Source organism: Patagioenas fasciata, chromosome 22, assembly GCF_037038585.1.
Source record: "Patagioenas fasciata isolate bPatFas1 chromosome 22, bPatFas1.hap1, whole genome shotgun sequence".
Taxonomy (NCBI): domain Eukaryota; kingdom Metazoa; phylum Chordata; class Aves; order Columbiformes; family Columbidae; genus Patagioenas; species Patagioenas fasciata.
In genome coordinates this window covers 1,556,380-1,570,315 of record NC_092541.1, presented here as the reverse complement: position 1 = coordinate 1,570,315, position 13,936 = coordinate 1,556,380, and the positions used below count along the sequence as shown (strand labels likewise).

The 13,936-nt window shown below is 63.0% G+C and overlaps 2 protein-coding genes across 2 annotated transcripts; one reads left to right on the top strand and one right to left on the bottom strand.

The window, feature by feature from the left end:
• Window positions 1-1,508: 1,508 nt before the first annotated feature.
• Window positions 1,509-5,516, bottom strand: P3H4 (prolyl 3-hydroxylase family member 4 (inactive)). Its single transcript, XM_065856268.2, has 8 exons — window positions 5,017-5,516; window positions 3,697-3,846; window positions 3,285-3,456; window positions 3,078-3,206; window positions 2,841-2,986; window positions 2,674-2,757; window positions 2,337-2,478; window positions 1,509-2,261 (listed from the first exon to the last, which is right to left on the bottom strand). Exons 1-8 carry the CDS (start codon window positions 5,488-5,490, stop codon window positions 2,248-2,250), a joined length of 1,311 nt encoding a protein of 436 aa, XP_065712340.2. The 5' UTR covers window positions 5,491-5,516; the 3' UTR covers window positions 1,509-2,247.
• A 1,206-nt stretch (window positions 5,517-6,722) lies between these two features.
• Window positions 6,723-13,516, top strand: FKBP10 (FKBP prolyl isomerase 10). Its single transcript, XM_065856264.2, has 10 exons — window positions 6,723-7,252; window positions 8,492-8,637; window positions 8,882-9,071; window positions 9,348-9,493; window positions 9,598-9,787; window positions 10,052-10,197; window positions 10,479-10,668; window positions 11,027-11,169; window positions 11,338-11,501; window positions 12,244-13,516. Exons 1-10 carry the CDS (start codon window positions 6,876-6,878, stop codon window positions 12,427-12,429), a joined length of 1,878 nt encoding a protein of 625 aa, XP_065712336.2. The 5' UTR covers window positions 6,723-6,875; the 3' UTR covers window positions 12,430-13,516.
• The last annotated feature ends 420 nt before the right edge of the window (window positions 13,517-13,936 follow it).

The following is a 13,936-nucleotide window of genomic DNA, read 5'->3' as shown; positions in this document are numbered from 1 at the left end:
AGGTCGGGGAGTCGGGAAACACAGTGCTGCCCTCCTGGTGTTAACCCACGGAGTCCTGCAGGCTCATGCCCCTGAATCCCAACTCTGTGTCCCTGCTTGTGTCCCTGCATCCCACCTCTGCCCCCCTGCACCTCCCCGCAGCCCAGCTCTGCACACCACAGGGGACAGTGGCCGTGCCCTCAGCCCTGGCCACTGCAAGGGTCACCCTGCTGCTCCTGCCCGGTGCTACTGAGAGCACCGGACCCAGCACCTCTGCACCCAGCAGCTGCGATGGGAGCACCGAGGCGACCCCAGAGACCCCGGCCCGAGGATGCAAGTGGCTTCACCCAGTGCTTGAAGAGGAGCAGGAGCAAGGAGCCATGTGCCCCAACGTGAGTTTGAGGCTTGAGAGGGGACGCAGGTGCCCGGGCACCTGTCAGAGCAGGGTGGAGGCCACTCTGTGCCACCCTCTCCTGGCTTGTTGGGAAGATAAACAAGCCTTTGCCCCCCCGGGGCCGCGACGCCAGCACGCTGGGCTGAGCGCTTCCCGCTGATCCAGGCGCTAACGCCGCCGGCCGCACCCCGAAGGGCTGGGGTTCCCCTCCCAAGGGTGGCCGTGACCCATCGGTGACAAACCCCGCTCCTCCCAAGGGACAGGACAGCCCTGCCCTGCATAGGGCGGCAATGGGCAGCTCCCACCAACAGTGCTGCCTTCCCTTAGCTCTGCCCTGAGCCCCGAGCCCTGCCTGCGGGTCTGGGGGTTCAGTCCTGTCCCCCATCCCAGTGCCTGGCCCCAGTGCAGAGCTGGGAAAGCCCTGGCAAACAGGAGCTCCGGGGCAGGGCAGGGTGGGGTGCTGGCAGCCTCCCCACCACCCCCTTCCTTCCCTTCTCTCCCCCGGGCCAACGCGGTGATTCAGCCTCTCGGTTTCAGTCCTCGCAGCCAATTTCCACAGGGAGCAGGATTGGACCTGGTGCGGGAGGAAGAAGTGATGATGGGATGTTCAGGGATATTGTCAGCAGTGATGGCGGCTTACAAAATGGGCTCCAAAACACCCTGATACAAGTGGGAGGGGTTTGTCCCACCCTGTCACCCTGGACCAGTATCGGGGCACGCAGGCTGCACCCTCTGGAGCAGCAGCAAGATGATGCACCCCCCAAAACCAACCAGCAGGTGATGCACATCACACCCCAAACACACATATTGGGGTGAGACAAGTTGCCCCCACCTTCCAGTGCCTACCCCCAGCCTTACCTGCACAATGGGGGTCACACATCCCCATAAGGGTCCCAGTTGCGGTTGTGGCCCCCTCAGGGACCCCCCAGCCCCACAAGAGCCTGGTTGCTCTCATGGCCCCCAAGGCTCCCCAGGTCCCCAAGTCCCCCATGGGGTCTCCCCTACTTCATGGGGGCATCCAGCCCCCCAACCCATCCCTGTCTCTCCCACAGCCGGGTGTCTCCCACCCTGAGCACCCAGCTCCCGCGGTGCCAGCACACCCCAGTGCCAGGGAACCCCAAGCTGGAGGCAGCCGTGAAAAGACTGGTCCAGATTTTATTTAAAAAGTTCAGCACCAGTAAATATAAAACAAAAAAAGCGACTGTGCAAGTCGGGAAGTATTAAATTAACGGAGCTTAAGGCTACAGAGGGCTGGTGTGGTGACAATTGAAGGCACATGCAGGGCATGGGCGACGCAGCCTCACCGGGCTGCAGCCGCACAGTGGCACGGGGACGCCGGCACACCGGGAAACCCGTTGTAGCACCGAGCCGTGGGCTCCGAAGGGACCCCGGGCTCCAGGGGCTGGCAGGGCAGACGGGAGGCCGGAGGCACCAGGGTAGGAGCCCCGGGGAGCCCTGAGCAGGGGCAGGACCGGCACACACACCTGGCTCCGGCAGCACCGTGCATTGCTCCCAGAGCGGGGGCACCCCCCAAACCCCTCAAAACAACATGAGGTCGGTCCTCACACACCACTCACAGAACCCCGGTGCTGCAGGGCACTGCCACAAGCCAGGGCTCCTGGGGACACCGGGGACAGTGGTGGCCCAGGGCGAGGTCCAGAGTAGGTGGGGAGGTTTGGTGGTGCTGGGGCTCCACCAAAGGGAATCGGGCTGCGCTCAGGGCAGCAGAGGTCCAGACGGCAAAGCCAGCTTTCCCTGCGAGTCGGAGTTTCTGCGTGACAGCTGGCAGGAGCCCCAAGCCCGGTGTCCCTGGGATGGCATCGCAGAGCCACCGCTGTCCAGTTCCGCTGGAGCCAGGCGCCCCTTCGCCTGGCTCATTGCAGGGTCTCTGCAAACAAGGAGGGCTCGATGGCACCGGGGCACCGGCAGGACCCCCCCCACCCTGCGGCACAGCATCAGGAACCTTGATCGGCTTTGTCCCCTTTGGTCTTGGGCTCCTGCCACCAGTCTGCGAAGAAGCTCTCCTCGTAGTCACCTTCACCCTCGAACTCGCCGTCGGAGGGCAGGTCCCGCGTCTCCAGCCCCTCGCTGCCGTCCACCTCCATCTGCAGCACGGGACGGGCGGGATGAGGCAGCGGGGCTCAGCGGCCCCGGCCACAGCCTCTTCTCCAGGGCTGGTTTGGGGCTCAGATCCCCCTCCCTGAGGAAGGGCCCTGGTCCAGAGTACTCACAGCACCCCCCCGCACCACCCAGCACCCCCAAAAGCAGCTGCTGCACCCCGTGCCGGGGCTGACACCGACCTCATCGTCAGCCTGCAGGTACTGCCTGGCGAACTCCAGCATCTTCTTCTGGGCGGCTGTCCGGTTGTGGTAGCGGGCGGCTTCCTGGGCACAGGGAGGGAGCAGGGGGCACATCAGTTCCTCTGCCAGCAGCAGAGCTGTGGGATGGGGCGCTGGGGGGTCCTCACCGGCCGAGGCTCGAAGTCCTGCTCCTGCAGGCGCCAGCGCTCGCGGTGGAAGCGGTAATAGACCAGGTTCTGCTGCATCACGGCATCGCCCGGGTCAAAGAGCATGTAGCTGGAGACACTGCGCACCGCGTCCCGCACGTCGTTCACTGCAAGGAGCAGTGCTGGGTGACACCCCGCCCAGGGCTCCGCAGCACCCCAGCGTGCCCCTTGAGCCCCCCGGCTCCCGCTGGCACTCACGCTTGTAGTAGGCAAACTGCAGGTAGTGGTACATGGTGGCCACAAACTTCTCCACGAAGTAGCCGCCCACGTTGGGGGTGAGCTCGGTCTCGCAGTCCACCTTGCACTGCAGCACGCTCACAAAGTGGTCTGGGGGGAGGCGTCAGGCGCTGTGACCCCCAGCTCCCCCCCACCAGCCTGCCAGCCCCCGGCCCCCTGCCCGCTCACCTGCGATGGCCGGGTAGAAGTCCTTGAACTCCTGCAGCTCGTAGGCGCCCTCGCAGCCGGCCAGGCAGTCCTCGTACGCCTTGTAGTACTCGGCCAGCGCCTGCTCCATGTCGGCCGCGCTGCTCCGGAAATCCCCGTTGTTGTACAGCTTCACCGACCGCACGAATATCGGCTGCCGGGGATCAAGTGGGCACCGCTCACCTCTCTGCCAGGTGCTGCAGCCCGGCTCTGCCCACCTGCAGCACCAACCTGACCCACTCCCCCCAAGGTGGCTCCATCCCCAGCAATGCTCTTTTTGGGGCAGGAGGTGGGCAAGCAGGGCTGAGCGAGGGAGAGCCGCTGCTCTGGGGGTTCAGCAGGACTAAGCACACACCGAGCCACGGGAATCCCTCTCCTGCCCCATCCCCGTCACCTCGTAGGGTTGAGCCTCCAGGTCGACCAGGTATTCATCCACATCCAGCATCGTCCTGTAATAGTTCAGGTACCTCAAGGTCATCTCATGGTTAGGGTTCTTCTGCAGGAAGGTGTGGGCAGCAGACACCGCTTTCTCGATCTTGTTTGACTGGGGAGGGAGGGAGAGCTGGTGCAGCAGGCTGCCGGGGGGCAACCGGGGAGCTCAGCACCCAGCCGGACCTGGACTGCACAACCATCCACTGGCAGAGATGGACAGACAGAATCTGGGTCTGCGGACAACACATAAACCCAGCCACACCAATGTCCCCCTCTGTGCCTGTGGTGGGAGCCGGGAAAGCTCATTCCCTCATGGACCCCCACATCCAGCTAGGGTTGATCCACGTGCTGTGGGTTTGATCCACCATCCGCTCTTCTTGGGCACTGTCACCAAGCTGCTCCCACTTCCCTGCTGCTTTCTGAGCTCTCGGGTTGCAACATTAGTGGAGTGAGATTATGGGGGGGATGAACAAACCATCCACGAAATGGGTTTCGGCCAGAGCGAGCAAGAGGAAAAGGCATTAAGGATCTAGGCCACGCTGTCCCTCACCCCTGCCAGGTGAGCGGGGCAGCAGCGCTAAGCACTAAAGCAGCATCTTCACCGGCAGCCGGCCAGTGGCGCAGCTTGGGACCCCGACCAGCACCAGTGCCTGGGGAGGGAAGGGTCCCCCGCCAGAGCTGCTCTGGCCAAAGCGGGGGGGTCACCCCAGGTTGATCCCTTACAAAACCTCCCTCCACTTCTGCCCTGTGAGCCCAAGAAAGCGTTTCTCCCTGATGGAGCATCCAGACACATGTCCCACAGCAATCACAGTGGCATCAGACCCACCAGATCGGGCTCCTCAGCTGGGGCATCCCCTGTGTCCCCCTCCCCTCTGCCAGGCCAGGAGGACCTTGGGGGACAAGGGCAACGCAAGGGTGGCAGTGGGGACAAAACCACAGTGGCCCCCAGTCCCGGGCGCACCCCTCACGTCCTGCTTGATGCATCCCAGATGATGCTGACGTGCCATGGCGCAGGGGCAGGATGGAGGAGCCAGGAGGGTGTCAGATGTGCAGGATGAGGGGTGCAGGATGAGGGGTGCAGGATTAGGCACAAATGGGGGTGTGACCGATGGCGGGGCTGAGCAGAGGGGCACAGGATAGCGGGTAGAAGAGGAGCTGCAGATCCGAGCAGTGCAGGACAGGACGCCGATACCGGACACCCACCACCGCCAGCCCATGGAAGCCCCTCACTCCCACCCCCTGCCACGTTGCGCGGCATTTGCACGCCCGCGGGGCCCCTCACCTTGAAGAGCGCGTAGTGCAGGTACTGGTAGGGCTGGCGGCGCTGGAAGTCGCGCAGCGTTTGCGCGGGGGGGTAGCGCAGCTGGAAAACGGGCAGGTCGCGCTTGCAGGCGCGCAGGCAGCCGGCCCGGCGCAGCAGCTGCCCGAAGAGCTGCAGCTCCCGCTCCCACTCCCACGCCGCGGGCTCCTCCTCCGCGTGGGGCTCCTCCGCGGGGTCCCCTTCCGCGGGCGCGGCGCAGCGGCGGTGACAATGCGCCTCGCTGTCGCGGAGCAGGCGGTGAAGGCGCAGGCTGGCCTCCAGCTCCCGGGCGCTCTCCGCCCACTCCGCACCCGCGTAATGCTCCAGCGCCCGCGCGTAGGCGCGCTGCAGCGGCTCCAGCGCGGCCGCGGGGAATCCGCGCACGCTGTACTCCTCGTACTGCGCCGCGCACGGCCCCGCCGCCAGCAGCAGCAGCGCCAGCGCCGCACCGCCCATCCCCGCCGCCGCCGCGCACTGGCCGCGCAGCGCTCCGCGCAGGGGGGCGGGCGGCGCGGGGAAGGGGGCGGTGCGCGGCGGTGCGCGCAGGGTCTTAGTGCGGCTCTGCGCGGCTGGCGCAGCGCCCGCGGGGTGCGCTCGGGGGGGGGGGGGGGGTCGCGCAGCGCTGCGCCCTCCCCACAGCGGGCTCGGTCGCTCGCGTTGCGGGGAGTCACTCCATGCCCCGCACTCTCGGGGTGCTGCGTGCTCCAGAGGGTGCTCTTGGGGTGCTGTGGGTGCGCTGGGAGCCGCAGGGCCCCCGGGATGTGCTCAGCGCTTCACACTGCACAGTGGGGTGTGCTGGGGTGCGCCCTGTCCCGCAGCCCAGGGGCACCGCAGGGTGCACCCGGTGTCACACTGCGCTGCGTGCGGCCGCTGGCAGGATCCCCCAGCCTGGCTGTGCCGGAGCTGGGTTTGCTGCTGGCGGGTGCCAAGCCAGAGGCCACACGTGCCGTGCCAGATCCCAGGCCCGCGCCGCGCCAGGCCTTGGCATGGCCACGCTGGCCCCAGCCCAAGCCCAGCGCTTTGCTGCCGGCTGGACAGTGGTGCTGGCAGGAGCCAGAACGCTGCTGAGGCCGTTAGCAGTGCCCGGCACCTCCCTGCGGACAAGCAGCTCAATAGCATGCAGGCTGGGGTGCTGTCACCCCTAAGTAAGCACTCACTTGCCCAGAGTCAGACCCCAACCTTGCTGTGCCATGACAAGAGCCCCGAGTGCCCCCAAGCTGCTGGTGCTGCACTGGGGAGCTGCAGAGCATCCCTGGGCTGGGCTTGAGGGAGTCGACAGCGCTTTGCTTGAGCTTTTGCTCTCAGGAGTAGCCAGAGAAGCCAGATTTGGGTTTATGGACTGTCATATTTCCCACCAGGGACTTGCCAAGGATTCTCACCGCGATGCCCATCTCCTGGTCTCGGGGGAGCAGGGATGTGCGGGCAACACGTCTGCGTGCATTTAGTGCTGTTCCTATTTGTGTAAGACTGTCAGAGGGGTAATTTCACATTTTTAAGCATTGCCACTCAATAAAAGATCTGCCAGCACCAAACTGAAGAGCAGTAGCTCTTATTAAAACAGTTATTTGCTTATATTTACTCTGCCTGATCGCCAGGGACCGAGTAGCAGCATCTTGGCTATGGGAGGAGCGCAGCCAGCGCTAGGACCCGGAGCGAGCGGGGCTGGGATGGGACTCCAGCTGCACAAACTTGCTTCCGAATATCTCCGACTTCTTCCTTTGCAGAAGGAACTGCCCAAAAAATAGAGAAGAAAAAAAGACAATGAAAGCCTCGTGACGTGGAGCTTTGTTGCCGTGACTTTTCCGTCCCGCTGCCGCCGGCTGGGGGGAATTGTCGCGGCGATGCCGGTGGGAGCGCGGCTGGCGAGGCCCAGGCGCCAGGCCCCGGGGTACACGTGTACAGAAATTCCAGCCGTGCCGGGGCTGGGCAGGCGTCCCGTCCCGCGGGAGGGGGCGGCGGGGCTGGCCCCACCTCTCCGCCTTCCCCCCTCCGAGCCTTTCCGCCGGCAGCAGCGTCCCAGCGCCATGGCCCCCGGCAGCCTCGTCCTCCTGCTGAGCATCCTGGGGACCCCAGGGCTGGCTGACCCCGGCCCCTTGGAAGACGTGGTGATAGACAGATACTATATCCCCAAAATCTGCCTGCGGGAAGTCCAGATGGGGGATTTCATTCGCTACCACTACAATGGGACCTTTAAAGATGGCAAAAAGTTTGACTCCAGGTATCGCCCTCAGCTCTTTACCGAATGCATGCGGCCCCGGGCAGCCCTGTGCTGCGGAGGGGATCCCTGCATGCCGTCCCCCCCCAGCCCGCGGGTGTCACCCCATTGCACCCCGAGGAGCTGCCTGCTCGGGCCAGCTCCTGGTCCTGCGGCTCTGACCCCAAGGAGGGCTTTTGGTGGGTGCTGGGGTGACATGTGACATGTGTCAGAGCGGGGGTCCCCGGTGTGGCCCCCAGTGAACCACATGCAGCCGTCCCCCCCGCACCCAGGGCTGCAGCTCCTGTGCACCCCATTTCCAGCAGCCCCTACCCACCGGGAACCCCCCAGGGAAGCCCATCTCAGGCACGGGCAGGATTTGGCCCTAAGTGAGACATTTTTCACTCCAAAACACGTCTTTGCATGCGCTGCACAGGCAGGGAAAACACTTCAAGCACTTTGAAACGTGGCAGCGGTTAAACCCGTTCATTAGCTAAGAGGCTTCGCTCCCGCTGGTCTGAGTTCTCCTCGGCCCGTGCACCGATCCTGCTCTGCTCACGCTGGCTGTAAATCGGTGTTTACATCAGTGCAGCCCCTGATTTGCAGCACTGCGAGCAGGGAAGGATCAGGGGCACGGTGAAAGGACAGGAACAAACTGGGCTGTGCTGGGGCTCTGTGCATGAACAAACACTTTCCAGACCGGCGTTCTTCCGAGCCCTAGAAAACAAAGGGATTCTGCTCCGGTTAAATGTGTCTTATATTTCTTGTGAGCATGTGTGGGGGAGAAAGCAGCTGAGCCGTGTGCTGCCAGTGCTGCGAGCCCCAGTGCAATGGGAGCCTGGGGACATTCGCTGCTGAAATAATTCCTTGTCCTGACTTGTGCCGCATGCTGCCAGGAGAAAGTGTGAGCTGCACATTAAAATGAAGGATTTCAATTTACCTGAAGCCTCCCCAGTTGCTTTTTAGGGTATTTTAATATTTAAAAATAAAAACAAACGTGCAGTTTGAAAATGAAGCCTGGGGTATCGCTTCGTAAAGCTCCAAAGGTGCCACGTGCAGAATGATTTGGAAGCAGCAGAAGTGCTGTTTGCACCTGGGTGCACAAGCACCCGAGAGCCCTGCACCGTCCCTTGGTGTTTGCAGGGTTGGTGGTCTGGCTCTGGATCCACCTCGGTGCCGGCATTGAGCCCCCCCAGTGCCAGCAGCTTTGGGGGGTTCGCCCTGTGCCCCCGAGTCGCTGACGGGTCTGTCCTTTCGCCCCAGCTATGACCGAGGGGCCACGGTGGCCGGCGTGGTGGGCGTCGGGCGGTTGATCACCGGCATGGACCGGGGGCTGCAGGGCATGTGCGTGAACGAGCGGCGACACCTCATCGTGCCCCCCCACCTGGGCTACGGCAGCATCGGTGTGGGTAAGGGGCTGCGGCACGGCGGGGGGACGGAAGCAGCAAACCCCCAGGGATGGAGGTTGGGCTATCGGCGGCCCCATTGCCAGGGCACTGAATAGCCAAGGCAAGCGGTGCCTGAGAAGGGAAGGAGGGGTCCTAACCCCCCCCAGGCTCTGCTGCTTTCCTGGGGACTGGCACATGTGCCTTTGGGGGACAGAGTCCCTGCTGCTCTCACTAAGATGCCCTGTCCTTGCCGCTGCCCCTTTAGCGGGGCTGATCCCCCCGGATGCCACCTTGTACTTCGACGTGGTCATGCTGGACATCTGGAACAAGAACGACAAGCTGCAGATCACCACCCTGTCCAAACCGGAGCGCTGCAACCGCACGGTGGAGAACTCGGACTTTGTGCGGTACCACTACAACGGCACGCTGCTGGATGGCACCCCCTTCGACTCCAGGTACGGGGCGCCGGGATGGACCCTCGCCTCGGGATGTGGGGCTCTGGAGCTCGGGTGCACCCTCTGCCGTGGGGTGGGGACAGCAGGGTGGCAGGGACAAAAAGACACTGGCTTAGGGTAGGACACGGGGGCCCACGCTGCACCCCATTCAGAGCAGCCTCCCCGCATTCTCCCACTCTGCACCCCAGCAGGGCTGGGGCAGCTTCGTGACCCCCAAAATAGCCGGGGGGAGCAGATATGGCCCCAGAGCTGAACCCCCTCATGCCGCCCCTCCAGCTACAGCAAGAATGGCACCTACGACACCTACGTGGGCACAGGCTGGCTGATCAAGGGCATGGACCAGGGGCTGCTGGGCATGTGCGCCGGGGAGAAGAGGAGCATCGTCATCCCCCCGTTCCTGGCCTATGGGGAGAAGGGCTACGGTGAGTTGGGCATCGCCCCATCGCGCCCGGCCCCTTCCCTGGGCACAGAGCCCCCCACGGTGCACCAGGACCCTTGTCTGGACTGACCTGCGTCCCCTCCCCAGGGACTGTGATCCCACCGCAGGCATCGCTGGTGTTCAGCGTGCTGCTCGTTGACTTCCACAACCCCAAGGACGGCGTCTTCCTGGAGCACCTGGAGGTGCCGGAGTCCTGCAAGCGCAGGGCTGTGACCGGGGACTTTGTCCGCTACCACTACAACGGCACCTTGATGGACGGGACGCTCTTCGACTCCAGGTGAGGGAGGGAAGCGGCCGCATGGGGAGATCCCCCCATGTCTTCTCCTGCCCCATGATGGCTGCAAGGAGAGGCTGGAGGAGAAGGTGGTAAAGGGCATGAAATAGGCTAAAAAAGAGAAAACCTGTTTGTTGGAGCAAGGTTGGGCCCCTGGGGGAATAGGGGTGCAGGTTGGGGTGCAGGGGTGAGGGTTGGGGTGCAGAGATGAGGGTGGACGGGCCAGGGTCTCCTCCATGATGGTACCGGGGGCTCCTCTCTCTGCAGCTACTCCCGCAATCACACCTACAACACCTACATCGGGAAGGGCTACATCATCCCCGGCATGGACCAGGGCCTGCAAGGGGTCTGCGTGGGAGAGAGGCGGCGGGTGGTCGTCCCCCCACACCTGGCCTACGGGGAGAACGGAGCAGGTAAAGGGCAGCCCTGTGGGGTCCGGCATCCCCGGGCTGCAGCATCCCCTCCTCCAGCCCTGGGTACCCACACAATGTGGGGCTAACATCAAGAAAGTGCTGGCCAAGCGGGGCCAGCTCCCCACCCCGAGGGCCACCACCATCCCCAGGGCTCTGGGCATCGTGGGGATGGAACGGCTGACACCAAGGCTCCAAGGGATGGATGTGGCATGGGAAGAAATAGGTAAAGGTTTTTACCATCCTGCGGTGTTCCAGGAGCTCTCCTTGTGCTCCTCTTCCAGGGGACAAAATTCCCGGCTCAGCCGTGCTCATCTTCGACGTCCACATCATCGACTTCCACAACCCCGAGGACCCGGTGGAGATCGAGACCGTGTACCGGCCCGAGGGCTGCAACGTCACCACCCGCGACAGAGACTTCGTCCGCTACCACTACAACTGCTCCTTGCTGGACGGCACCAAGCTCTTCTCCTCGTGCGTGCTCCCCCCAGCACCCCTTTCCTTCACAGGGACGGATCCTGGTGGGTGCTGAGCTGGGGGGCGGATGGACAGCGGAGCAGCCCCGGGAGCATCACCAGCTCTTTGCAACGGGTGGCACTGGAGCATCAGCCACGGGGCAGTGGGACTGTGCAGGATTTGGGGGCACCACGGGATGGATGGTGCAGGGTTTTGGGGTGTGGAGGGTGCGGAACCTCAGGGTGCAGCAGGATGGAGGGCGCGGGGTTTTGGGGCACAGCGGGATGGAATGAACAGCATTTTGGGGCACGGCGGGGCTGCCCGCTGGGTCTGGGGAGTTTTCTCAGCTGCGTGGTCTTCTCTGTGCCTCCCGCAGCCACGACTACGAGAAGCCCCAGGAGGTGACTCTGGGGACCAACAAGGTGATCGAAGGCCTGAACAGGGGTCTCCTCACCATGTGCGCAGGAGAGAGGCGGGTGCTCATCATCCCCCCGCACCTGGGCCACGGGGAGAGCGGAGGTAGGGCTGCCCAGGCACCGCAAATGGGGGGGTCTGCTTTCCTGAACCCATCCCTGGCTCCTTCACACCCCCCTCGCCCCATAGAGGGGCTGGGAGGCTTTTACCCATCACTGGCATCGCTTTGCTGGGCTCCCCCTGTGATGCAGCCACCTTCGCTTGTATTTTCAGCCCGGGGGGTGCCAGGTAGCGCTGTGCTCCGCTTCGAGGTGGAGCTGATCTCCATGGAGGAGGGTGTTCCCGAGGGCTACCTCTTCATCTGGCACGGGGAGCCACCGGCGAATCTCTACGAGCAAATGGACCTGAACAAGGATGGGGAGATCCCCGCCGATGAGGTGAGCGATGGCCCTGAGTTCATGGGGTGCAGGAGGAAGTGGGGGTACAGGGAACCTCGTCCTGGGGGGCAGCACCTGGAGGGCTCTGCTCTTCCTCAGTTCCAGAAGGACAGGGAACTGCTGGAGAGAGTCCAGCGCAGGGCAACAAAGATGATGGAGGGAGTGGAGCATCTCCCGTGTGAGGAAAGGCTGAGGGAGCTGGGGCTCTGGAGCTGGAGAAGAGGAGACTGAGGGGTGACTCATTCCTGGGGATCAATATGGAAAGGGGCAGTGTCAGGAGGATGGAGCCAGGCTCTTCTGGGTGACAACCAGTGACAGGACAAGGGGCAATGGGTGCAAACTGGAACACAGGAGGTTCCACTGAAAGAGGAGAAGAAACTTCTTCCCGGTGAGGGTGTCAGAGCCTGGCCCAGGCTGCCCAGGGGGGTTGTGGAGCCTCCTTCTCTGCAGACATTCAAACCCGCCTGGACCCCTTCCTGTGGAACCTCAGCTGGGTGTTCCTGCTCCATGGGGGGATTGCACTGGATGAGCTTTCCAGGGCCCTTCAACCCCTGACATTCTGGGATTCCTGGGCACTCGGGAGCCTGAAGAGCTGTGCAGGAAAACCCTCCAGCCCAGAGCATCGCTGCTGGGTGCAGGCAGGGCTGGGACCGGGCAGGGACACCGAGGGCAGCTCTTGTCCCTGCCCCATCCTCGCTGCCGCACGGAGCAAAGCTGCATCTCTCACCTCTCCCCGCTGCAGTTCTCCACCTTCATCAAGAGCCAGGTGGCGGAAGGGAAAGGCCGTCTCATGCCCAGCTCCGACCCGGAGAAAGTCATCGCTGACATGTTCAAGAACCAGGACCGCAACCAGGACGGGAAGATCACCTCGGAGGAGCTGAAGCTGAAGTCAGACGAGGACCGGGAGAAGATCCACGAGGAGCTCTGAGGAGCAGACCCCACTGTCCCCCGGACACAGGACTTGTCCCGGCCGTGCCATGGCCGATGTCCCCACCGGCTGCCCCGGGACCCTGCCCTGGCCTCCCCAGCTCCGGGGGGGTGTCATATTTTGATTCCTTCCCCCCCCTTATTATTTAACTGAGGGTTTTTGATGTGTTCCTCCTGGGCAGGAAAACTCGCCAACCCCCAGCTAATAAACCCAGGCAAGAAGGTAGGAAACACCCACGTTCTTGGGAGCCCTGATACCCCACGGGGACGGCAGTGCCCGTGTTCCCACTCCCTCCCCATCCCATTGCATTCCCCAGCTCCGCAGACGATACCTCTGCCATGGAACAGGACCAAGGATGCTGGGGCAGACCCTGGAGCCCTGTCCTGTCCCCCCTGCTGCCAAAACCCGCTTGGCCCCCTGCTCTCCCTCCCCACGGAAAGGCTGGGGCAGTGATGTCCCCTCCCCGAATCCCTTTGTCCCCAGCCGGCGACTGCACGTCCACTCCTACCACAGCATTTTGTAGTTTAGGGTTGGGATTTTTTTAATGTGGGTTTTTTTATATACACGTATAAAATTCTTTAGAAATCAAGAGAAGGCTTCGGGGACGGTCCCTGCTGCCACCCTCCCTGGGACAAGAGCCTGGAGGGGGCTCAGGTTATCGGGGTGAAACCCTGATACCCACAGGCATCTGCTGTTCCACAAAGTCTGGGCTCCCATTAAACAGCAGGGATGGGACCCACCAAACCCCTTGGCAGCTGGGAGAAGGCAAACAGAAAACCTCTCCCCCCCAGGCCCTCAGGGAGCAGCATCATCCCCATCCGCATCCTCCCCACCTTCAGCGACTGAGAAAAACCAGCCCCAATTTATTTTGATGCCTAAATGCAGCTCATTAACTCAGCGCCCTCAGGTTTTCCAGTTGTGCCCAGCACGGCTCCAACACCTCCACCAGCCATAAAAGCTTTTGCACAGCGTCTCGCAGACAGAGAGAAAAACGCAAGAACAGAACAGCACCAAGGGTCAGAGCGAGCCCCTCAAACAACAACCTCTACCTTGCACCGAATAAATCATTTCTACTGGTTTCCAAGGAGTTTGCCTTCGTGTCAGGTCACTTTGCCATGGAACACCCCTGCGTGTGCGGGCAGCGGTGCAGAGCCTGGGAACGCGGTGCCCGGGGGTATTTCAAGCTCCATCCAGCACATGCTGGGTCAGGCAGGAGAGAGGAAAACCCACAACTCATCTCCTGGGACCCTCCAGCAAAGATGGGTTGTGGTTCAGCCCTGGTGGGCTCCGGCAGGGATGGGGACGGCAGCATCGGCCCCAGGGGGAGCAGTGATTCCAGCCGCAGCGCTGGGTACAAAGCACCCGTGGCCCAGCTTCAGCCAACGTTTCTATTTCAACAAGGAGAACGGAGCCTGTACCTTCACAAGTCTCATTTACTCATCCACAACGCTGAAGGCAGCGAGGGCCAAACCCAGGATTGGCCCAGACGTTTAGGGCAGTTGTAAAA